Source organism: Gallinula chloropus (assembly GCF_964237585.1).
Source record: "Gallinula chloropus genome assembly, chromosome: Z".
NCBI lineage: Eukaryota > Metazoa > Chordata > Aves > Gruiformes > Rallidae > Gallinula > Gallinula chloropus.
Genome location: NC_140089.1, coordinates 16,119,198 through 16,144,099, shown reverse-complemented (window position 1 = coordinate 16,144,099; position 24,902 = coordinate 16,119,198). Strand labels below are relative to the sequence as shown.

Genomic DNA, 24,902 nt, shown 5'->3' with positions numbered 1-24,902 from the left:
GCTTAGCATTTTTGTTCGAAACACAATGAAATGTCTAAAATACTGCTGTGAGGGACTGACTTTGATACCTGTAGCTCCCAGAAAGTATAAAAAGTATCTAAGATGGCAACACCTAATGGATTACAATAATTGCATGTATACACTGTGAGTAGGAAAAAAGAAAACCCTGCATATGAAACAGCAGATTCCATTACTTCTGTCCATTCCTACTCCAAACGGTACATGCACTTCTACAGCTGGTGGAGGTTACTCTGTGATATACACACAAGTATCTGCAGTAAAACTGTATTACTGTATTATATGCAGTTAGAGCAATACACGGTTCTACACAGCACATCACATTTTGGGCTCCATCAGATTACATTTTGATTCTCTTCAATTAGATCATCGATGGATGAAGAGTTCTGCCTTAAGCGGCTTCTTCAGCGGAACAATCGATGCCTGCATAAGTAAATTTCTCATACAGGGTAGTATTCACATAGGTCTGGGAAGGAAACAAGCAGAAAGAGTGATGGAAGCTGCATTATCTCAAGGATCCTAAACTACACCGAAAATACTCATGGTTTATATTCTTTTCTAGGGATTCACTCTTACCTTCCTTTCTTCTAGCATCCTGTTCAGCGACACCAGTATCTGAGCAAAGGATGGTCTTTCATAAGGTTTCTCTCTCCAGCACTGTCTCATTAGGTCATACCTTTAAAAGTAAAACGTCTACATTGTCAGCTTAAATACAGGAGTTAAAGATACGAATTCGTGTTTATTTAAAGATTGGGCATGTTCCACTTTTCAAAGGGAAGTGGATTTATACATAGCTGGAATTACATTTTCCACGGGCGGCTGCTGTATGAAAATAATTTTCTTTTCCCCTGGGATAATAACAAAAACTGCCTCTGAAGCAAAGCCCAGCCACACTGTGTGAAAGCAGGGTGTCTGGTAGGGGCAGGGAGCCTGGCAAAGGGTGCATGGCAGGTAACCATGCATGCTGGGTACAAAAGGACTTAATTATTTCCACTTGTGTACCCTCTTTATTTTTTAATGTAGGTTTTGTGTTTGCCTGAAAAAACGTTTCTGTGTTATTAGCTTCTTGTAGATATTATATGTTTCTTTTTTTAATTGCCAATGCATTTACTTACACTTCATCATCACAGTTGAGAGGCTTTTCCAATCTGTACCCTTGAGGCAGTTTTTCATAGAGTTCTGCACATGTCATTCCACAATAAGGTGTTCCACCTAAAGCAGAGTTTAATTTAACATAAGGGGGGAGTTGAATAAAAGAAAGTTTAATTTCACAGCAGGAATGAAAAAAGAACGAGTGACTGAGTAACAGGTAAATTATCCAAAGTAAGGAAATGTTTTGGGTTTGTTTTTAATTTTTCCATGCTGCTTAATGCACAGTGTTGAAGAGAAAAATAAAAGTGAGTATGAATTTTTACCATCTGTGGGACTGGTCTAAATTTCTCTACAATGCTGAGGGACTATATCTGATTGTCTTTGAACTCATTTTGCAATATCATTGATGGTAATAGGCAATTCATTCCTTCATTAGCATGATACCACGCCTAGACTGGAGTTTATATTTAGGTATGGTCTAGGTTTTACAATGCAACGAAAACACGTGTGTTACGTTTTCTTGTTTAGAATGGTACCTGAATTGAAAATGTGACAATTGTGTTTCCAAACATACTGAAGCTAAATAAAATTCAGTAAAATGAAAGAGAAAAAAACCCCGAGCTACATTACAAAGGAGTAGATTCTTAACAGACTGAACAGAGGTAGCTTGGCTTAGGTTGGTTTATTTATGCAGTGCGATATTGAGATACTCACCTAAACTAACAATTTCCCATAATAGGACACCATATGACCATCTGCAACAGAAGGATATTACAAGAATGCAACAATATTTTGTATTTAAAAATGGTAGATAGTTTTCCTAGTATTCAGAGAAGACACTAAAGTGTGATTTATTCTTTAATATTTTTTTCCTAATAATTTTTGTATGGTGATACGGTTTGTAGAATCAGAAAGCAGGAGTGAGATCTTTAGCAAGATTAATTCTCTGTGGGTCCATCTACCAGAGACCTTGAGCTCTCAGCAAATGGTGCTATTGCAGAATCGCTTTGCAAATACCACTTCCCATTTCCTGACTGAAACACTGAGATTCTCTGGGCCTCCCAAGGATTCTTCAGGCTTCTGTTTTCAGATGAGGAATATCATTAAACAAGTGCCCAAATCCCCTTGTGAACAGAGGACTTGTTCATACACTGATGATGACATAAAGTAACTATATCGCTGTAGGTTTCATTTTTGCTTCTGCTGCTCACTTGTGACATGGTTACACAGCTTATTTTTGAGTCAAGTGTGGGTGTCCCATCTTGTCTGTCAAACTTCCCTTGATAGTAAAGATACTTCTTCACTCAAAAAAGTCCACTTGAAAATATACTTACACATCACTGTTTGTGGTGTAAACACTGTAATTCAAAGATTCAATTGCCATCCATCGCACTGGAAGACGTCCCTGGAAATTATGTCATGAAAGTTTATCTGCTGGCAGTTGGAGAGCAATACTGTGATTTATACATCAACATCTCCTCTGCATATTACCTTAATGAAACTGGCCTTATGCAAGTAAGCCTAAATCAGCAAATAAGCTTATTTCTTTGGATTGCAAATTTACTTCTCAAAGGGACAGTTGACACTAAAGCTAATAGAAAATTTATCCAACCAGCATCAAGAGGAAATGGAAATAGTTCCTGAGTGACGTCTTACAATGCTTTAACCAAGCCTGTTCCCTGATATTATTCCTGCTCTATAGTTACATGGTGCTTTTTATTCATGTTTCTTTCAGATCTTTCAGATCACAGGCCACCATTTACCATCTAACTAGTTTTGGTCTCATTCAAGAGAACTAGATGTACTTGCCTCAGTTGGACAAATTCTGGTATGAAAATATATCTTCATGGCTGTAAAACTGCCTATTGTACTGCCATGCATTGTTATATAAATAATTTTCAATTACATTGTGTATTACATTATCAATATGGTATAGAAGTTATTGACAAGTCATGTATGTATATTAATAAACAGAATATGAATATTTAAACTTGTTAATGTATAACATTTAACTGTTTACTTCTGTAATACCCATGAGTTGGCATTTTTGTTCAAATGTAAGTGCAAAGTAAGAAATAAGAAAAAAAAATAATTGAGAGAGACTGTAAGTTTGTTTTGGTCCTTACCATGGTCTTCTTCACATAAACTTCTTGACCTCTTGACAAGCCAAAGTCAGCTATTTTTGCAACGTAATTTTCTCCAACCAAGATGTTTCTTGCTGCCAAATCTCGATGAATAAACTGAAATAAAATACAAAAAAATAAATCACCACAATACCTATGAACTTATTGCTATTACTTTAGTGATATATTGAAAACTGCAAATATTCAGAATAAGAACACAACCCCAAACCAATGGCTTGGTATGTCACTAACAAAAACATTTTGAATTTCACCTGCAGATCAAAGCAGCTTGTTACCATGCTGTTTGGAAGCTTTAATGCCTCTTCCTTGATTTCCCATGATCATAACATTTGATAAGGCTAGGTGGACACAACAAAATAAAACTGTAGAAGCTAAAACTAAAGCCTTGTTTTAATTTCATTAAAAGGTTTAGCCCCTGAAAAGTGACTTTCTGCACTTTCAGTGAGTGGAGTTGAAGACTGACCTGTTTCTGGCTCAAGTAGTCCATCCCTCTAGCAACGTCTGCTGCAAAGTGCAGAAGCTGCTGAGAGGAAAGTGTGGATGCAGTGCTGTTGGCAATGGCAAATGCTGGGTCTGTCTCTAACACTCTGCTTTTCCGAAGGAAGTCCAGTAAATTTCCATGGGGGGCATATTCAATAGCAAGATAAAGATATCCTAATGAAACAACAGAGAGCAAGCATGCAATGAAATCAAATACAGGAATAGTATTTGGACACTTACGCTGCTTTGAGTGGAAAAGAAATAAAAATAAAATAAAGGGGAAATATCAGGCATAATTCTTAGCTACAGATAATTTAGAGGTGTTGATAAACATTCTGCAGGATTAATGTGGGCTTATAGACCTAAACCCAAATATATTTGGTTTTTTAGCAAATGTTGAAGACCTGATTGTACATTAGTGTTTCTATAAACTTTGTAGGCTGTACTGTGGTTTTGTGTTTTGTGGTTTTGATTTCTTTTTTTAAAAAATCCTATTTTTTGGTAAGGATTTTTAAAGTTGGGGGATTATTTTTAAGTCATCCAAGCATTATCTTACCCCGATGTTCACATGCTCCCAAAAGATTTATGATGTTGGGATGATGTCCAAGTTTACAAAGAACTTCAAGTTCTCCAGCAAAGTCTCTATGATCATCTTTTGAGGCATAATCTGAAAATCAAACAAGCATGCATTTATGACCATATTGTTGATTATGAGTATGAGGACCCTGGACTGCCTGGGGCACTACTGCTGCGGGCCCAAGAGAAAGAAAAAACCCTCCAAGATATGTTATTGTTTCCTGAAAAAAGTAAAGTAGGACTTTTCAATCAAAGGAAAAAGAGACAGAATCTCATGTCTGTAGCAGCAGAGAAAGAAAGCATCTTAATATGCCACATCACTTCTCATATTATTTGAGGATGTAAAACATCATGGCAGATCATACAAAAACTAGGTGCCTAAAAATCTTCCCATGCATGTGCTGTTGATTATTTCTGCCTGCATGTAGACCTTGGCTCCTTTTAAAAAGATGATGATACTGGATGACCTGTGTCCCAGTTTGCCTAGATAATGATCTTGCGATTTGCAAGAAAACGTGTACATCGCTGCAGTATTCTGTGTTGTAGTTCACCCAGGAACGTGGAAGTCCTGCCCCAGCAGCACAAAAAAATCTGAACGAGCCTCACAGTGTGTACATATACAGATGCATAGATAGCAGTTGTCTTCGAATGGCTAAGGTAAAGCAAGGTGCTGTGCCCCAAGGCCAGCTCTGTGCTTCTCTCTCTATTAAAGGTATCTTTTAATGGCTCCCACCTTGCAGATGAACTCAGACATTAAGTTCCTACTGACTTGTGAACTGAAAAAAGCATAATATTTAATGATACATAACAGAGAGAAATATAAACCAACCTGGCCGTGCAGTCTTTGCCAGGGCACAAATCTTGGCCTAGTGACAGCTGATAGAATTTCATGAGCAACTGGAATATTTATTTTAGCTTTAGGAGTGGGCTACTAAGCGTTTCTGAAAGCACAGAAACACTTGGAACAACCAACCAAGAAAAAGTCTTTAATCTCAAAGTCTCCAATATTTAGTACCTTTCATCCTTTTAATTGCAGCGTCCATGCGTAAGCCATCCTTCTTAATGCGCGCTTTCAGGACTTGTCCAAAGTTACCTTCCCCAATCACATCCTGAAATTTTATGTCATTCCACTCAAGCACTGGATAAATAGTGGGATCTGGGCTGTTCTTTGCTTTCCTGCTCAGGGTGAGAGTACCTGAGTTAAACTGCACAGCCGGCTCTTCCCTCTGCAACAGAGATAAACAAATGACATTAAACTGTCATTTCTATTTAATGAGCAATGCTCTGATTATGCTTCCCAAATATATACTTGCTGACTTGTGTGTACACACAGACACGTGCAGAGTCTGATCCACCTCCTGCTTGTGCAAGAGTGAGCATGGTAGACAATTACACATACTTTGTACACTAACTGCATGCATCAAGCACTTCATCCCAAATCCACAAAATTAATTGGGATCCTGACTTCTGATTAAGTACCTTTGTAGATCTAGACCTCCTGAACAGTGTTATAATCACCTTGAAGATGAAGGACATAGTCAAAAATAATTTGGTAAAAGTGATCTCGAAACTAATTTTATGCCTCAGGTTTGAGCTTCCTCCTGTATTTGGTTTCACTAATTCCTGTGCTGATCGGGCTCGGCAGAAAGGCTGAGGAAAGAAGATGCATGGAAATGAAAGGGAGAGGAAATGATCTTCCTCCTTACTTGAAGAGACATCTCTACTTCAGTTACACATTCCCACAAAGTATTTCTGCAGGAAAAGTTTCAGGACAAGGAGTAGACACTATTCTTTGTTGCCTAGGGATTGATCACTTATTTGGATGAGACCCCAGAACCCTGTGTATGAAACTGTATCTATGCAGTGCTACTTGGGGGAGTGCTTTGGCGCAGCTTCATTCTGTTTAAGAGGCTCCCCTCTGAAGTAAGGAAACAGCACTGGAAAGCATAGTGATAAGAGACTACAGCAGGATACAAACATGTATGTGTGTGTACATGTATGTGCACATATATCTGTACATACACACACACACACAGAGGCATAAGTGATGTCACAACCTTCAGCAGCTTTGTCAAAGGCAGAACTATGATGTAGCCATTGACCAGGCCCTGGTGTGCTGTCCCCACATTAAAAAGCCATGATGGACCCGCCACTAATGGTCAAAAGCTAAGTTAAAAAGTATTGTGGTTTTCAAACTCAGGCACAACTTCACAGAGGGAGAGCAGGCCTCCGCCATGCTGCCTGGCTCAGTCCTTGCCTGCAGAGGTGTGACAAGGGAGAAAAGGGAGAAAGATCAAAGGCAGGCATCTTTTTTTTGAAGTCAGGTTGTTTCATTCATAGCCTATAACTATGTTTACTTTGGGTCTGGGATCGCTAGCAGAGAAGCTTTACTGCAACAGTACTAATTGCACACATGAAGACAGTATTTGGGAAGGCCAAGGAAAAGAATTTAGGAAAAAAAAAAACAAAACAGGAAAATGGGACTAAAATGAGTAGCCACACTGGCACAGGAGAGCTGGAAACCTACCACCACATTTTGGAAAGCCTGAGCCATTCGGCGCTGGAAGTTGGCTCGCTTTAACTGCAGCATGATGAGAAAGGCCAGGAGAATTGTTACACAGGTCATCCCTGCAGAGCCCAGGATAGCAATAAGCAGCATTTTGCCTCCTTTCGATTCATATGGAGCTGTTGAGGGAGCACATGAGGAGTTCATCTTTATTTCCAGCTAATTCTGAAAAAGCCCTGAACAATGTATAGCTAAACACAGTGTATAGCTCATAAACCATACAAGAAGTAGAGATACATCCCTTTGTTTTCCAAAAATGTCAGACAATGGATGCTCTGATTTTCAGATGTATTCAGAAGGTCCTACTGAATTCAGGCAGGGAAGACCCGAGCTCACAAACAGTCTTATCATACACAGTCCCTTTAATTAATGGGTGGTTGGGTACTTCCTGGTGGATACACACAAATGCAGCATGTTATCACTTCACCGATGCCTTGCAGGGAACTGAGAATCAAATTCTGATGATTCTGCATTGTGTGTCAAAACCAAGGGCAAAAGAAAACTAATATTAAAAAAAAAAAATAGTATCATGAGTTTGCCTTAGCTAACTAGTTTATACCACCAGCCCCGGTGTGCGCGAATCCAGAATTCAGGAACAACCAACCTTTAGTTTCTGGAAGAGTCTTCAGTTCAAATGATGTGTTGGGGTTGCTCAAGCCGATGTTATTCTGAGCATTGATCTGAACCTGGTATACTGTGTTTGGCTCAAGGCCCTTGAGATGGTATTGAGTAATGCTGGTGTTCTTTATGATAATATCAATGTGGTTGTACTCAGCCTTGCCATAAATTTTGTAGCTGATGATGATGGAAGAGATGGAATGACCCTCAGCAGTTGTCCAAGAGATGACTGAAGATGTGTCGGTGGTGTTAGAAAACCGGATGTTGTACGGTGCAGGAGGGATTCCTGAGAACAAACACAAACACACACAAAGCGTTGCAGTGTGCATCCACCACTTTCTCCTTCCTGCAGTGAGCTAAACACTTTTCTCAGTGCTTTTGCTGTGCTAAACTGAAGGAGAATTTTGTTGATGAGATGTGGTAACCGAATGCAATAGCTCTGCGAAGGTGGTGCTGCAGTACTCCATACTTCCACAAGAGGTTAGGAGTGGCATTCAGTATGCTCATGTCCTTGGATGAAGATAGAGAGCTCTGATCTGTATGCAAGGACAACGTGACTGCTTTCAAATTAGCGCAGAAAGGGTTCATTTCCTTCTATATTGAATTATCACCGCCATGTGATTCCAGGGTCCATGCTTTCACTGCTGCAGAGAGAAATTCCCTTTCAGGACACAGGCTACATTTCCACTAATTTCATCAGAATAGCAGCAGCTGGGGTGAGTGCTGGACTTGAGGGCACACCCATGGCGACTAAGCTAAGTACTTTCCCCTGGAAAACAGTACCCTTACGTTTTTCTTTAGCACAGTTTGTCATCAGAGCTCAGGCAACTGGAGCGTCCCCTGACAGCCATCGGTACTTCTGTTAACACATCTAAGATCTCAATGAGGGGCTTCCCCACATGACCTGTAAGAGGGAGAAAGCTCACTTTTCCAGTGGATGGTATGGGCAGGCGCTCCTGTCAGACATTCAGATGGACATTTGTTTGGGTGGCACTTCATTCAGCTAAGGTATTTGTTGTGGCATTATGAAGGAATACTACTCACATTCAGGGAGTTCAAGGGTGGTCATTGGTCCACCATAGCACACTTAAATCCTCCTTGCTCACAGGGGTTTTACCTTGCATTGTATCTTCTCTTCCTTCTCTAAACATTGGGCATTTCTCTATTGACACAGCTCAGTGGTATGGTCTGAGTTGTTTGGGGTATTTTTGAGCAAAAAAAGAGCTTGGAGTGGGGAACTCTGTGGGTTCATCAATATGAGGAAGGAAGAAATGTAATGTGTGTCAGAAGCGTGATTTGCATGGAAATGGAGATGTGTATTCCCAGGCTTTTAATTTGCTTTTTTCCATGTTTTTAATTTTTAAACTTATTAGTTCCTTATTATTTCCAGTATAAGGATTTCTTTGGATACTGAACTATCTTCAAAATAATAGGAAAAAAACCCCACAAGTGTTCATCAGGAACTGAGTGTTACTAGAACAAAAGATTACACTTAACATAGTCATTAAGTGACTGTCTGATTACTGGGGGAAAGAAGTATTAAATGGAAGAATATGAATCAGCTACTTACTGTCACTGAAAGTCCATGCATACAGATAGTTGCTCCATTCTCCTTGTGACCTGGTGTTAACCCGTACCCTGCACATGTATTGCTGTCTAGGCTCAAGATCTTTAATGATCAGGGTGGACATATTTCCTGGAACTTGAGTAATAACACTGCTTTCGTCACCATTGTCATTCACGCTCTTCCTTTCCACTTCAACACGGATGTCATCCTCTGTCCTCAGTGTTAAAGGATGCCAGGACAAATTCAGTGATGTCATACTTTTTGGAAAGAGAGTAAGACCTTCTGGTGGAGGAAGACCTTGGAAAAGCCACAATGAGACAGGGATCAACATTTCATGTCTGGAATACAAACTAAAAGAGGAGTACCAGTTTTTCTCAACTGCTTGACCTAACTTGGAGTGACAAAAGGTAATTCTCCTCAACACTTCACCCAACTCAACAGAAATTACATGGAAGGGCAGTTGATAATCCCAAAGTATCCTATCAACAGCTATTATGTCAGCAAAAATATTATTTGCTGATCTGGTCTTGAAAACACACTTTTTAGATGTGAGAATTACTCTTTTACTCTGTTGTTAGATAGTTTGTCATGCAATCCTCATGTATTTTATGTCTGTATTCAGTTTGGGCTGTATCCTGAAAGAACTAAAGGCTTTTTTTCTTGTTCCTGCATCTTCATTTTTAAAGTAAACTCCTGTAATACCAAGAGGAAGGACTGGCATGGAAAAGAAGTGCTTTCTATCTTGAACTCTGCTGCATAGTCGGATAAAATATGTAAATTTTCCTTTCTCAGATCCCCATCTCTCAATCAGGAAGAATAATAGCAGTATCTCTGGTTTTCTTCACCTCTGATTTGTTTATTTAATTCTTTCTTTCTTTTTTTTTCTCCTTTGAGATTGTTTTGAAAGACTCTATGTAGTTTTTATGTTCACCCTCCTTTGCTCAAACTGAAGTGCTCTGGCAGACCTCAGGGAGCAGACCACAGAGAAAAATAGCTGAAAAGGCAAGAAGGTGACTTACCAAGCGCAGCCGTTGTGAAGCTGGCTTGTGGTCCAGGATGGCCTTCCCCACCTTCCCCTTGCCGACTCAGCTGAACACAGAACTGATATTCTGTTTTTGGTTCCAGATCATCCAGTCTTTTGGTTGTACCTTTTACTGACAACAAAAGAAGAAAGTAAAGCCATAGTCCATGCTGAAAAATGTAAAGGGAGAAAAGATTTGGAAAGTATTTCTGAACCACTAGCCATGGAAGATAAGATATTCAGTCTCTTCTCTTGTTCCCGTTGCACTAGGATTAACTGTTTATAAGTATAAAGAACTTATTTTTAAGCTGACCTCCAACCCAGCCAAAAGGATGTTTCCATCTGCCCTTATTCCAGGATGGAGCAAGACTGGTTGCTTAGGTAGTGTGCATGGTCTCATAGATCTGAGATTATTTCCAATTAGAAACAACAGTTTGTCACTTGATAAACTTCATTTAATATTTTCTATAATATTTTAGCCTTGCATAAAATCTTGAAACAGAGCTGTAAGAGGTCACCTAAGTCACAACCAAGCTTCATTTTGCCCAGACCATTCCTGTTAAATATTTAGGTAAGATATCTGTCTCACCAGAGGGCACAATAGACATGAAGGAAGATGGTAGATGTTCCAGAACCTCTCCCTGCTGCTCACTACTTTTGAAAACCTGCTATTTACAGAGGATTTTTCAACAGCTGCGTCCAACAGTGAGTACTGTTGGAAGGAGGAGGGAACCCTTTGGTTACTGAAAGCTGAACATACAGTTTTGACTACTGTTGGTGTGCCACCTTACCATTACACAGTGATAGACAGGGAATCACACATCCAAAATTTAGCTTGTATTCTTTTCAAAGACTTTTGAGTCAAGAGGGGCCAGAGGGAGGACCTGGGGAACTACAGGCCTACCAGCCTAACCTCAGTGCTGGGGAAGGTGATGGAACAAATCATCTTGAGCACCATCACGCAACACTTGCAGGACAACCAGGTGATGAGGCCCAGTCAGTACTATCTCCTTCTATGACAAGGTGACCTGCTCAGTGGATGAGGGGAAGGCTGTGGATGTTGTCTACCTCTACTTCAGTGAAGCCTTCAATACTGTCTCCAACAGCATTCTCCTGGAGAAGCTAGCTGCTCATGGATTAGATGGGTATACTCCTCACTGGGTTAACAACGGGCTGGACAGCTGGGCCAGAGAGTTGTGGTGAATGGAGCTAAATTCAGCTGGTGGCAGGTCACAAGTGGTGTTCCCCAGGGGTCAGTGCTGGGACTGGTCCTGTTTAACATCTTCATCAATGATCTGAATGAGGGGATCAAGTGGACCCTCTGTAAGTTAGCAGATGACACCAAATTTTGTGGGAGTGTCGATCTGCTAGAAGGCAGGACGGCTCTGCAGAGGGACCTGCGCAGGCTGGATTGATGGGCAGAGGCCAATTTTATGGGGTTCAACAAAGCCAAGTGCCAGGTCCTGCACTTTGGTCACAATAACCCCAGGCAGCACTAGAGGCTTGGGGCAGAGTGGCTGGAGAGGTCCCTGGAGGAAAAGGACCTGGGGGTGTTAGTTGACAGCTGACTGAACATGAGCTGGAAGTGTATCCAGGTGGCCAAGAAGGCTCATGGCATCTTGGCCTGTATTAGGAATAGTGTGACCAGCAGGAGTAGGGAAGTGATAGTTCCATTAGACTCAGCTTTGGTGAGGCCACATCTTGAGTACTGTGTCCAGTTTTGGGCCCCTGACTACAGGAAAGATGTCGAGATGCTGGAACCTATCCAGAGGAGAGTGATGAAGCTGGTGAAGGGTTTGGAGCACAAGTCCTGTGAGGAACAGCTGAGGAAGCTTGGGGTTTTTAGTCTTGAGAATAGGATGCTGAGGGGAGACCTTACCACTCTCTATAGCTACCTGCAAGGGGGTTGCAGAAATGTTGAGGCTGGTGTCTTGGGTGACAAGCGATAGGATGAGAAGAAATGGCTTAAAATTGCACCATGGAAGATTTAGGTTAGATATCAGGAATAATTTCTTTACTGAAAGGGTTGTCAGGCATTGGAAAAGGCTGCCCAGTGAGGTGGTGGAGTCACCATCCCTAGAGGTATTTAAAAGGTGTGTAGATGAAGTGCTTAAGGACATGATCTATAGGTGGACTAGGCTGGGTTAGGCTGCGGTTGGACTCGATGATCTTAAGGATCTCTTCCAACCCAGGTGATTCTATGAATCTAAAAGCAGACACCACATTATATTTCATCTTGCAGCTGAAGTTTGTGTTTAAGGGAATGAATGTACGTCCTCTTACCTTCCACAGACATCCAGGACTGATGATGTTTTGCTGGCTTGTACAGAAGTTTTGTTGACACAACAGGTCCATCTCCAAGATGTAACTCAGCATTGATATCAATTATGAGAAAATTATGTCCACTGTCTGTGAGCCTTGGGGCATACTGTGGCACAGGAGGAACTGAGCAAGAACACAAGTATTAAACCAGCCTTTTTAATTCTCTATGTCAGCAAAACTCTGTCATCTTCCTAGATCTAGGTAAACTGAATAATTTCTTCAAAAGTCTTACAAAGTAGACAAGGATTTACAACCTAAACCTGATAGCTTAGGTAATTATAAATAAATAAATAAATAAATAAATAAATCTCAGTTTTTCTTCTAATCCTTACTACCAGTTATTTTTTCAACACATGTAATTGGTATGTTGCTTGTAGAGAGTTTCTGTTCACATTCTGGCTCTAGGTATTTATGCAGACATTGTCCTGCATTTCAGAGAACAGAAAGCTCTGACATGTTAGAGCCCACAGCTGCCCTTAAAAGCAGATCACTAAAGATGTTTGAAGAGACTCACACCTTTACCTTTGACTGTAACTTGAAATGGTTTCTCTGCCATTCCAGCTACTGTCTGCACACTGCAGACCCAGGTTCCTGTATCACGAGGCTGGATCCGGTTAACTGTAAACATGGCTTCAGAGCGATTACTGGTCACAATTAGGGCAGGCTGAAATGAGAAAGGACATACAGGGCCTGAAAAATGTGAGTATTTAGGAATATTCCTTTGATACTTTCTCACGGTTTCTGAATTCACCTGGAGTGTAGTTATATACATAGAAAAGGTCTGCAAAGGTCAGTGCCATAGTTTTATACGTGCTCCAGTTCATCAGTCATCTCAGAATATTGAAATTTCACATTATACTTGAAAAGCATAGTGCACATTAGGTAAAGGGAGAGTCAATATAAACATCAGAAATAACAGGAATTTATAGGAAATTGATCAGGAGCCTACCCTTAGGACAGTTCCATCTTGCTTCAGAAGTTTAAATTCTTCAGCTTTAGGAAGTGGTATCCCAGTAGCTATACAAAAAGGCTTGAACTCCACACCGGAATTGAGTTCTACAGGATCTAGTAAGTTTTCTATCTGTGGTGAAAGATCTGCCAAACCTATGGAGGATATACAGTATTTTAATGTCAACCTTCAAACAGAACTCTAAAGAGACAACACCAAAGCTGGCTGAGGCATACACTGAGGACAGCCAGCATAGGCGTCTGCTTCTCCCTTCACTTACGTGGGCATACGCAAGGGTCACTCTTAGGAAAGTTAGCACTGTCACATCAGCGCAAATGTCAAGTGACATGGTGTGAACCCTGCCACTCTTCTTTCTTTCCCCCTCCATTCCCCTCCTCTCCTGTCCCTTTCTCACTGACACTTTAGACACAATGTAGTTATGGTGAAACCATGCACAGATTTCATGCTAAATATACAGTAACTATCTGCTCTCCATTTCGTTGGCTTGTAAGAGCAGTCAGACCACGATGGTGTAGTTTGGCTGGTTGGATCACTGTCTTATTTCTTTGATTGTTTTTGCATTTGAAAGCTTTTATAGGTGGCTTTGTCACTTTATTTATCAGGCAGAAATAATAGATGCTGTGTGCATCTTCTAAAATACTGAATGCAAACTTCTCCTGAAACAAAACCAATTCTTTCTGAATAAGCTATGTTCAGCTCTGCAAGCTGTCTCTCAGAGAGACAGAGCTGTTTTAAATTCTGGGGTTGCCTTGCTGTCTCAGTCACCAATTTCAGATGGTGAGGCACATGGTATAGGAGTGTTTTCCGATGAGTAAGAGGTATGTAGGTAACAATAAAGTGCTACGAGTCTATCCAAAAGCTGATCATGCAGGTAGGATGTGCAGCTTCTGGCAGTAACTGATGTTAAGATCAGTGTCAAATCTATGGAGTAAGGTTTGCAAGTCTACCTCTAGAGAAAGCAAAATCAGAGGAAATGGCAGCAAACCATCCTGCTAACTGCAGCATATGGGGCAGAGACCTAGAAACACTGCATTGCAAAAAAAAAGATGTTCAGAAATGTCTTGGCCCTGGGAATGTAATTGGCAGAGTAAGGATACCAGCCTGGAGTGGAAATGCTGTACTAGCATGAAGACCTATTTCAGTTACACTGGGAAAAGCCATTTACTACCGTGTTACCTTGCTTTACCTTCTTTTTCACATTGCAGACCATGCCATCCAAGGGAGCAGATGCAGCCCTTAAATCTGTCGCATGTCCCTCGGTTGTGGCAATTACATTTGAGCTTGCAATCTGACCCATAAAATCCAGCTTTGCATTCTGCAAGTACAAATGTTACCAGTTAGTGTAAAGGTATTAGAAAATGTCTTCCATTAATTTTCAATCTCAAGTATCAATTGTCCAGTTGGGTTTTAGTTCCTTAGGTTGGGTTGAGATTAAAACCACACGGATATCGTCCACAAGCATCCTGGAACACACTACCTTCAAAAAAGTGCATACATGCCTGTCATTTGCAGACTAGATGCCAGTGTGGCAGTCTCTTCAGTCTCCACTGTGGTTTTATCAGCTAGGCTCCCATTGAACAAGATGGCAGATGCTGGGAAAGGAAGATGTGCCCCATGTCCCAGAGACACTGCGGTCCAATTGAAGTGAACAGTGCTCAAACACAATTGGCACCGAATTGCTTAGTTTGACTTGTAGAAATGCAACTGGACTGTAGCCCTTAGAAGATTTGTAATGTCTCAGTGGGACAACAATCAATTTTGCAGAGTACTTTGAGTATTTTTGACTTTACTATGTCTTTCTTCTGAGAATCTGACATGGCCCTCTGGGATTGGTAAATATTACTACGATGCCTCGAAATGCCAGAATGAAACCCCAACAGCCTTGGTGACTATTAAGAAGGTATCCTTTATTGCAGTGCTGGGCACACAGGGGATCACTCCTCCATGTGTGTGTGCTGTTTAAAGCAAAAGTTTTCATATTTATACAGATTAACTATACTAATTATTAACTATATTAATTACCCCTCCAGTACAGAACGTAAAAAATCCAGTCTTCTATTCTCCTCTGTCAGTTTGCTTCTATACTTCCTATGTGTACCCCACTAAGGACTCTCTACCATTCCTCATATTTTTTTACTTTACCTTTATCACATTCCAGACCCATCCATCCTGTGGCACAAGAACAACCGTATGGATCTGGTAGGCAAAACATATAGTTCCTGCAGCCATAGTTTTCTTTACAGCTCTCCTCACATGTTTTGCCAAATGTATTGGCTCCACAAGCTGTTGAGATGAGAGAGGGAAAAAATACCCCGACAGCATTAAGTTCACAAAAAACCTAACGCTTCTAATGACACAGCTTTAGAAAACAGCAAACATTAATTAAAATGAAGAATAGTATGTTTCCTATTCAGATACCTAATGTATTAACATCCATAACTAATTAAGCCACAGCTACACTAATGACTAATGGTTAAGGTCAAGCAGCAGAAACAAGCATAACTTTCTCCCATAGGACGATAAGAACCCATAAGAGAGCAGTATTATTCAGCAATAAAACTCTTTATAAGCATTTTTAATATAAAATAGACAGACAATGCCATGAAAACCAAATATTCTTCTTAGAGGTCAGTGCACATGAAAGTGGCACACTCAAGGTTTTGCTTTTCTGATACTACCAGTGCTATGTTAGAGTAGTTCAGTTTTCAACTATTGCAATAGCTTAGCTCTAATACTTGCAGCACTTAAATTCAGACAGAACATTGGGATACATATTTAGCATTGTACCCAAGAGCTGCCTGGGGAGATCAGAGCAATGTGATGCCTGCTATAATTATTCCAGAAATCAAACTAATTGTCGTAGACACAGATATGCACAGGCATACACTGCCCCTACAAAGGCACATCACCCTGTGAGCACACTAGCAACTTGTTCAGAAGTAGATAGGGATTCTCTAATGCTCTTTCTAAAGCTAATGCTCTAATTCTCTTAAGATCTCCTATTCTATTGTGAATTTAACAGCTAGTAGCTTCAGTCACACTGTTTTCAGGGGAATCATGGAACAGCTCAGGTTGGAAAGGATCTCAAACGATCACCTGGTCTAGCCTCTCGTGGAAAAGGGAGTCTAGAAGAGATTATCTAGCATGCTGTCCAGTGCATATCGATCAAGAAGAGTTTGAAACATTCCTTTCCTTCAGCAATATAATCTCTACTAGGAAAAGAAAGGGAGAAGGTAAATCACTAGTATAAGAACAACCTGACTAATTCAGGGTCCATGTCACACACTGTCATCCTGTCTCCAGCACTACATGTAAGTGCTATAGCTATAAAGAGTAAAACAAGGCTTCTCCACTTGATGCTTCTCCCAGTAATCTGACAAATTCTGCCACTGAGAACAAATTAATAAGCTATCAGTGAAAATTCTGTTTTCTTACCTTTTTCACATGTTTTTCCCATAAAGCCTGGAGGACAGATGCATTCCCCAGTATCTTCATGACAAATGCCGTTGTTCCTGCAGGAAGGGCAGTGGGAGCTACAGGAGGGGCCCCATTTCTGTGCTTCACATCCTTGTTTGTAGAAATATAAGGATATATTTGCTGCCTTATTCAATAACCAATCAAGTAATAAAATTATTTTTAACCAAGACAGACAGTAAAATACATAAGAATAAGATCTATATGGACCCCTAAAACCTCAAGACAGTAAAATACATAAGAACAAGATCTATATGGACCCTTAAAACCTCAGCCAACTGACCTAATTAAAGGAATCACTTTTTTCATCGTGGAAGTGCCCCTACTTCTGGAGCAGAACCTCTGCATAATACACAGTGACACTATGCAACTTTTTCAAGGTCAGAACTGAAAAAATCTTCCATTTTTGAAACTTATCATTGGAAGAGTAAGTTTGGAAGTTGAAAAAAGTGTTATTTTTAAGATTTCTATTCTTGTAGCAGGAACCTCAGCCCTACACAAAGGTTTGCGTGGAGCTGGCTATACTGATTGTAAGCCAGCAGGACCAGGCCTGGCATTTGGGCAGTCATAATTTTTTTCTGTAACGATATTTCTCTTGAAAGTTCATTAGACTGGGTTCACATTTCTGTATCTCTCCTGTCTTCACTGGGTCTTTATAAGAAGTGTTAGTCAACTGGTGACCTGTTGCTGGAATAAATGGACTAAACACTGGTTGTTTTAATGCTTGCCATGATTTTATTTCCCACTTCATAATTTAAAAAATACTACTACCACTAATCCTGACATCGTTTGTCATGGTTCTCATACTGATTTCTTAGAAGCAGAACTCAAGCTCTGAGCAGGTATGCATGACTTCATCATGCAAATACTTAAGCTATCCCCAAAATTATCTGAGCTGCTTTTGAAATCAGTGGGAGCTAAGCCAATAATTTTCAGCATTTCATGTGTAACAATGTTTCTAACATCATGGAAACTGATTTTTATGACTTCTGCTAATGTAAAGCTGCTTTGGGTTTGCATGGCAAGGTTTTGTTAATGGAGGGGCCAGAGAAGTGGCTTCTGCAAGAAGCTGTGAGAAGCTACCCCTACATCTGACAGCCAATGCCAACCAGTTCCATGATGTACCCACCTCTGGACAAGGCCGAGCAATCAGCAATGGTGGTACTGCCTCTGGGATAACATATTTAAGAAGGAAAAAAAAACCAAACCCAAAAATGGAGCAACACCTTTTGCAGTGAGACTGAGTAAGAAAGATGTGAGAAGAATGAGAAATTCTACAGACACCATGGTCAGTGCAGAAGGAGGAGATGATGCTGCAGGCACCAGAAAAGATACCCTGCAACTGCTGGAGAAGACTCTGGTAAGACAGCCTATTCCCCTGCACCCCATGGAGGTCCATGATGGAGCAGATATCCACCTGCAGTCCATGGAGAACCCCATGCTGGAGCACGTAGATGCCCAAAGGAGGCTGTGAGCCTGTGGGAAGCCTGTGCTGGAGCAGGATCCTGCCAGGACCTGTAGGCCCATAGAGAGGAGTTTGCTAGTGGGACTGGGAGAAGTTTCTGAAGAACTGCAGCTGATGAAAAGGACTCACATTGGAGAAGTTCATGGAGTACTGTCTGCTGTGGGAGAGACCCCACACTGGAGCAGGGGAAGACTGTGAGGAGTCCTCCCCCTAAGGAGGAAGAAGCAGCAGAGACAAAGTGTGATGAACAGACCCCAAACTCCATTCCCCACCCTGCTGTGCTGCTGGGAGGAGAAGGGAGAGAAATGAGTGAAGTTGAGCCCACGAAGGAGGGAGAAGTGAGGAGAGGGTTTTTCAGATTTGGTTTTATTTCTCATTACTCAACTCTGATTTACATGGTAATAAATACATTTAATTTTATTCCTAATCAAGGCTGTTTTGTCCATGGTAGTTACTGGTGAGTGATCTCTCCCTGTCCTTATGCCTACCCAGGAACCTTTCATTATATTCTCTCTCCCATGCCCAGCTGAAGAAGGCTGTGACAGAGCGGCTTAGAGGGGCATCTGGCCTCCAGCCAGGGTCAGCCCATAACAAAAGCTCATGCTGAGGAGCTAATAAACTGTAAAGGCAGGCTCACTATAAGTGGTTAACCCAGACATGGATCATAGAATCACAGAATTGTAGGGGGTGGAAGGGACCTCGAGAGATCATCAGGTCCAACCCCCCTGCCAAAGCAGCTCCCCAGCTCATATTGCACAGAGAGGTGTCCAAATGGATCTGGAACATCTCCAGAGAAGGAGACTCCACCACCTCCCTGATCAGTAAGCATTTAATGAATCAATATGGTAATTGGAACTCTGTCTCCTCCTTCTTGTTGCATTAATTCTTACACATAGTCACGCTTTCCTAAAAATGATCAGTCTGTGCCTATAGTGATAATTCAAACATGACGTGTTTCAGCAGCGGCATGTAATCAATGCCTCCCTTTACTGTTAGTGTGGTCCCTGCCGCCCTCCCAAACAACACCCAAGGAGTTGTCCCAATAGGCAGGATGGACCAGACAAAAGCCTATTTCACAGCAGGAGAGAGTATGGATAACTCTTCTTCTGTGAAGCTTGGCTCTAGAGCAGGGAGCAGATCTCGGACCATTTCATTTAATAAGGTGGCAATAGTTTCAAAATCCAAATCTGGGGCATGCTAACGATTAATTTGTGACTCTTGGAGGCAATCTGTGGGTGTTAGCAAGTAAAATACATTTTACTGTCAGAAATATTTTCTCCATAGTGGAAGATAATTGAACAGCAATTATTTTTTACGTATCATTTTTATATTTCTATCTCTGTTAATACAATATAATTTCCTTTATATCATATGAAAATGAATACAGCATCATGAGCTACAAGACATCTGGAATGCTTAATGGAAAATATTCACCTGCATTGTGAACTGGTCCTGTGATCCACTGCAACAAGAATTTTCAGAGCCTACTAAGGCTGGGATACTTTGTGAAATTAAAGAATGAATGCTAAAGATAAGAAATCATAGGATAAATGGGGTTTGGGTATAGCCCACCACAGAGAATAGAGACATTTAAAAATTCCTATTATATTCATGATATAATGTGAAGGTGACTCAGTGCAACCTTCTTCATTCACAGAAGGGACCTCTAAAGATCATCTTGTTCCAACCCCCTCCCATGGGTAGGGACACCATCCACTAGCCCAGGTTGCCCAAAACCCATCCAACCTGGCCTTGGACACTGTCAGGGATGGGGCAGCCACAGTTGCTCTGGGTAGCCTGTGTCAGGGCTTTATCACCCTCACCAGGAAGAATTTCTTCTAGGTATCTAAGCCAAATCTCCCCACTTTTAGTTTACACCCATTACCCCTTGTCCTATCACTTCAATCCCAGTTAAACAGTCTCTCTCCAGCTTTTCTGTAGCTTCTTCAGGTACTGGAAAGCTGCAATAAGGTGTTGTTGGAGCTTCTCTTCTCCAGGCTGACGAAGCCCAGCTCTCTGTCCTCGTAGCAGAGGTGCTCCAGCTCTCTGGTCATTATACTTGCTGAAAAAAGAGCTAGCTTTCCTTGCAACAGCTAAGATGAATTGAACATAAATCTGTGGTTTTGGTTAGTTTGTTGGTTGTTGGGGTTTTTTTTTCTCCAGCTACTTAAATCAGTATCAGCCTGTACCAAAGATCTTTGAGGAAAAAAATTTCTGCTGACGTAATCTGGTGGCAGCTTGTGCCAAGAAAGATTTTGTCCCTTATTTGGGCACAGTGTAAGTTTCATGTCAGATTCATTATGAATTTAAACAATTAATCATCAGCACACATTAATGGAACTTACGTCTTACAATAAGCCTTGTGTAAGCAGAAGTAAAGAGATTTCCTCCTATGTATCTGGCAGAGTAAACTCCTGCATCTTGTGGTTGAACTTGAGGATAGGAGACTTCCAGCTCCCCTGGCACTTCATGCCTGGGCACAGAGTGGATGAAAGAACCTGGGGAAGGAGCACATGGATACAACAGACAGAAGTCATTTACCTTCTACAGAAAGAAATGAGTTTGCATTGGTTACTGAGGAAGGAGCTAAGCAGCAGAATCTATTTAATACTTGTGAATTTCCAGAATTCAGCTCTTTAGCTAAAATGGCTTCTGATAACTAGAGAGGTACAAGTGAAAAGGAAGCTAGATTTTGAGATTTACAGCAATTGCTTTACAGAAATGTTGCTAGGTCTGGTGGCTAAAAGTGTTAATTTCTTGGCCTTTCCTGAAGTGAGGGGTGATCACTTGCAAGTAGAGTCTAGTGTGGCTGGAAGGAGTCAAATAGCAAATTACTAGGCCCTATTTAATCTGAGTAGCACAAAGATAGCAGACCAAAGCAGGAAGAACACAGCACAGCTTTATCTTTTCTTCCCAGACTTAACATGTTTCTGTCTCTTCTGTTTTTTTCACAGGGAGCTTATCAATGTTATTTTAGGTAGCTGGTGATGCATGCTTGCTAAGTAAGGTGATAATATTTGGTTTCCTCCCATCCCTCTGGGTCACCAAGTAAAAATATGTGAACATTGCTGTCAAATAGAATCCATCCAGTGGACCTGACAACCCCTGAAGTCCTTCAGCTTCAGTCTATTAGAGCAAGGCTGCTGTGATCAGCTGCTGACAGGTCCAGCCATCCCCAAAACATACATGCTCACACACACTGTACTGACAAAGCCAGCCACCAACTCACCTGTGTCTTCACAGCTACTGCATACGTACATGGGACTCGTACACATAAACAACCCAGTCAGTTTGATCCTATTCTTGCTTGCCAGCTAGTCAGACTTGCTGGCATATCTCATACATTCACACACCCAAAAATAAGTCTTAGCTGGCCTGGACCTACAGTGTCTCTAACAACTGTCTCTCAGACCTCTTATCCTACTTGCTGGTTAGCCTGGCTTGCAGCTGACACACACATGCACAGGCAAAGGGTTCCCTGCCATACCTTAGTCTCTGTGGTTTCTGGCCCAAGGCATAAAATGCCCTTTGACCTTTGGCATATGTTTCCAGTTAGTTACGTGTTGTGCCTTCTGCTTTGCGTGAGGGTCTCTAGCAGATTATACACATACATACCAGGTAGAGAGCACACTTGTTTTGAAGAGTGATAAAGAATAGAGTTTAGTAAGAGAAGGCCAACTGCAGTGTTGAGCTTGGTCAGCCCAGCGTGCTGGCATGCAGCTTGCACACATACAAGTGGCACCTTTTACCTACTCTTGCCCTATTTTCCAATTCCTGTTTCCTTTCTGTTCACTTTGAGCCCTCCCTTTCTCCTCTTTGGCTCTTTCCTTAAGTATCACAGTATTTGACCTGGACAGGCTGAAGAGCTGGGCAGTAAGAAACCAGATGAGGTTTAATAAAAAAGTATAAAGTCTTGCACCTGGGAAGAAATAACCACTTGTATCAGTACAGGCTGGGGGATGACCTGCTGGAGAAGAGCTCTGTGGAGAAGGACCTGGGGGTTCTGGTAGATGACAGGTTGCCCATGAGCCAATGGGATCCTGGGGTGCATTAAAGGGAGCGTGGCCATCAGATCAAAGGAGGTGATCCTCCCCCTCTACTCTGTCCCGGTCAGGCTCTACCTGGAGTATTGTGTCCAGTTCTGGGCTCCCTAGTATAAAAAAGACAGGGACCTCTGGAGAGAGTCTAGAGGAAGGCTGCAAATATGATTAAAGGACTACAGCATCTCCCCTATGAGGAAAGGCTGAATGAACAGTGGCTGTTCAGCCTAGAGAAAAGACTGAGAGGGGATCTGATCAATGTTTATAAACATCTGAAGTGTGGGAGACAGAGGGAAATGTCCAGCCTCTTTTCAGTGGTCTGTGGAGACAGGACAAGGGGCAATGGCTGCAAGTTGGAGCACAGGAAGCTCCACACCAATATGGGGAAGAATTTTTTCACAGTGAGGGTGACAGAGCCCTGGGACAGGCATTGGAGGTATTCAAGACCTGTCTGGATGATGACCTGTGCAGTATGTCCTAAGGAACCTGCTTTGGCAGGAGGGTTGGACTCCATGATCTCTGGAGGTCCTTTCCAACCCCTATGATTCTGTGATTCTTGAATCACACATGCTCACAGTCCTCCATGATCATGCCGTAAGTTTGTTCTTTCCTCCTGAGATCCACAGTAATCTCTTCTCTCCAATTCATATGCTGACAGAGCTTCTATCTGAAGCTGCCTGGGGCTTTGTGTTGTTCCCTCAGTGGCCCTCAGGAGATGGAGAGTTCTGTCCTTTTATGTTTTCTGTCATCTGCTATCCTTAGGCCTTGTGTGCTTGTTTATTTATTACTTTTCTCATTGCTTGTCTTAGTCTTTTATGCTGAATGACCATTAACCAGATGACACTCCCTCAAATCAAACAACCTTACCTTCTATGTCCCCTTACAGTTACACTGATAATGAAACAAAAAAACCCGGTTTGCTTTAATAATTCAGAAGTTCAACTGTCCAGGCAGGACCTCTTCTGTCTGTGATCATACATACTGTCATACTATCCTTTTGAATATATTAAAATATCAGTCAGCCTACAAAATGTAAAACTTTGCTGGTGATTGTAACCAAAATAAGCAAAAGATCTGGGTCAGTTTAGTCCATGACAGCACATGAAAATTCTTCAAGAAAACAGGGCCAAAGAAATAGAGCAGAGGATGAGAGGGATTAGTTCTGAAGATGTGAAGGATTTTTTATGTCTCTTCCAAGTAACAAGCTGCAAAAAAACTTTGCAGCAAAATATTAAGAAAGCCTTATGCTCAGAAAGTTAGCATGGTTCAGGTTTTTTGGCTTGTCTTCCAAGATGGCACAAGATATGCCAATGTTTGAAAGCAATACTGTTTAGCAGAATGGTTTTATTGGCTAGACAGCCTTTGTGATGGTCTGCAAGGGGGAAGTGGTACTTTAAATGCCTGAGTGAAAGACTGCAACAGTGAAATATGAAAGGGCAAGTGTTTTCTTTGCCAACTCCTGTCTCAGGAACTATTTCAGCTGCAATCTCAGGTGGAGAATTTGACCTACTGTCCAGAGTCGTGGTTAAATTGAGGCTTTTTGCCAAATTTCCAGTTGGAATCCCAGCTAAGGCAGCACCATGATGAAAGCATTCCTGCTCCAACATATGGTTCTTGTATGAGAAAATGCTGACAGGACATCAAAACATCCCCCTGGGGACCCACCCTGAAAGGACAAGTGATGGAAGACTTGTTCCGCTCTGCACTGTCGAATCTCCAAAGAGCAAAGAATCCGAAAATCACAGAACAGTAGGGGTTGGAAGGGACCTTGAAAGATCATCTAGTCCTACCCTGCTGCCAGAGCAGGATCACCTAGAGTGAGTCATACAGGAACACATCCAGGTGGGGTTTGAATGTCTCCAGTGAAGGAGACTCCACAACACCGCTGGGCAGTCTGTTCCAGTGGTCTGTCACCCTCACAGTGAAACGGGACTTTGACAAACTCTGCTTTGCATATTGCCTCTTTGAAAGACACATTTTGGCTGTTTTTATCTTCCAGCCTGTAGAGAAGTGATCCAAGTATTCAGTAATGGGGTCTGAGGCTGACACACTGCATGGATTCTTTCACAGTGCGCTGACACTTCGTAACCTCATCCTGCTCTATTTGCTCTGTTTCCTGGTAGTCTGCTGTAAGCTAGACTATCATTAGACAAACATGGACCAGTACATTATGTGTGCTCTTCACAGGTACAATTTCTGGGTGTTTACTGACACATATTTTACTACATTTCTGCAAGAGGTAGAGAGCAATCCGTGTATTTCCAAGTGCCAAGCAGCAGCAGCACACATCTGAACAGTGACTTATGTGTGATTTAGGTGCCATGTTAGATGGATAGAAAAGTTGGTGTCATAAATTTCACAACCTGACTCATTTTTGTAGTTGAATGAAATAAGGTTGAGAGTTTTTCCCTTCCAATACCAGATTTCTAGTGCTTAATTTCTTAGCTTAAAGTGCATCACAGAAGCTCAATGGCCTCTAAAAGCCATTGGAAGAAGGAAAGGCATGTACTTGAAAAGCAGTAGAAATGCAAAGAAAGATGCAGCAACTA

At 41.5% G+C, this 24,902-nt stretch overlaps 1 protein-coding gene across 1 annotated transcript in view; it reads right to left on the bottom strand.

Moving 5' to 3' along the window:
- Positions 1-409: 409 nt before the first annotated feature.
- The window catches only part of TEK (TEK receptor tyrosine kinase), a gene marked incomplete at both ends in the record, with an annotated part of 41,755 nt that continues 17,262 nt past the window's right edge, over positions 410-24,902 (bottom strand). Inside the window, 20 exons of the mRNA XM_084278584.1 lie at positions 410-484; positions 595-694; positions 1,134-1,230; positions 1,825-1,865; positions 2,445-2,515; positions 3,237-3,350; positions 3,718-3,908; positions 4,291-4,401; positions 5,326-5,536; positions 6,838-6,995; positions 7,481-7,780; positions 9,065-9,358; positions 10,081-10,215; positions 12,366-12,527; positions 12,927-13,068; positions 13,354-13,508; positions 14,561-14,689; positions 15,517-15,657; positions 16,810-16,941; positions 20,659-20,811. Coding sequence (XP_084134710.1) covers positions 410-484; positions 595-694; positions 1,134-1,230; positions 1,825-1,865; positions 2,445-2,515; positions 3,237-3,350; positions 3,718-3,908; positions 4,291-4,401; positions 5,326-5,536; positions 6,838-6,995; positions 7,481-7,780; positions 9,065-9,358; positions 10,081-10,215; positions 12,366-12,527; positions 12,927-13,068; positions 13,354-13,508; positions 14,561-14,689; positions 15,517-15,657; positions 16,810-16,941; positions 20,659-20,811 — 2,912 coding nt within the window. The remainder of the gene's footprint in view (positions 485-594; positions 695-1,133; positions 1,231-1,824; positions 1,866-2,444; positions 2,516-3,236; positions 3,351-3,717; positions 3,909-4,290; positions 4,402-5,325; positions 5,537-6,837; positions 6,996-7,480; positions 7,781-9,064; positions 9,359-10,080; positions 10,216-12,365; positions 12,528-12,926; positions 13,069-13,353; positions 13,509-14,560; positions 14,690-15,516; positions 15,658-16,809; positions 16,942-20,658; positions 20,812-24,902) is intronic.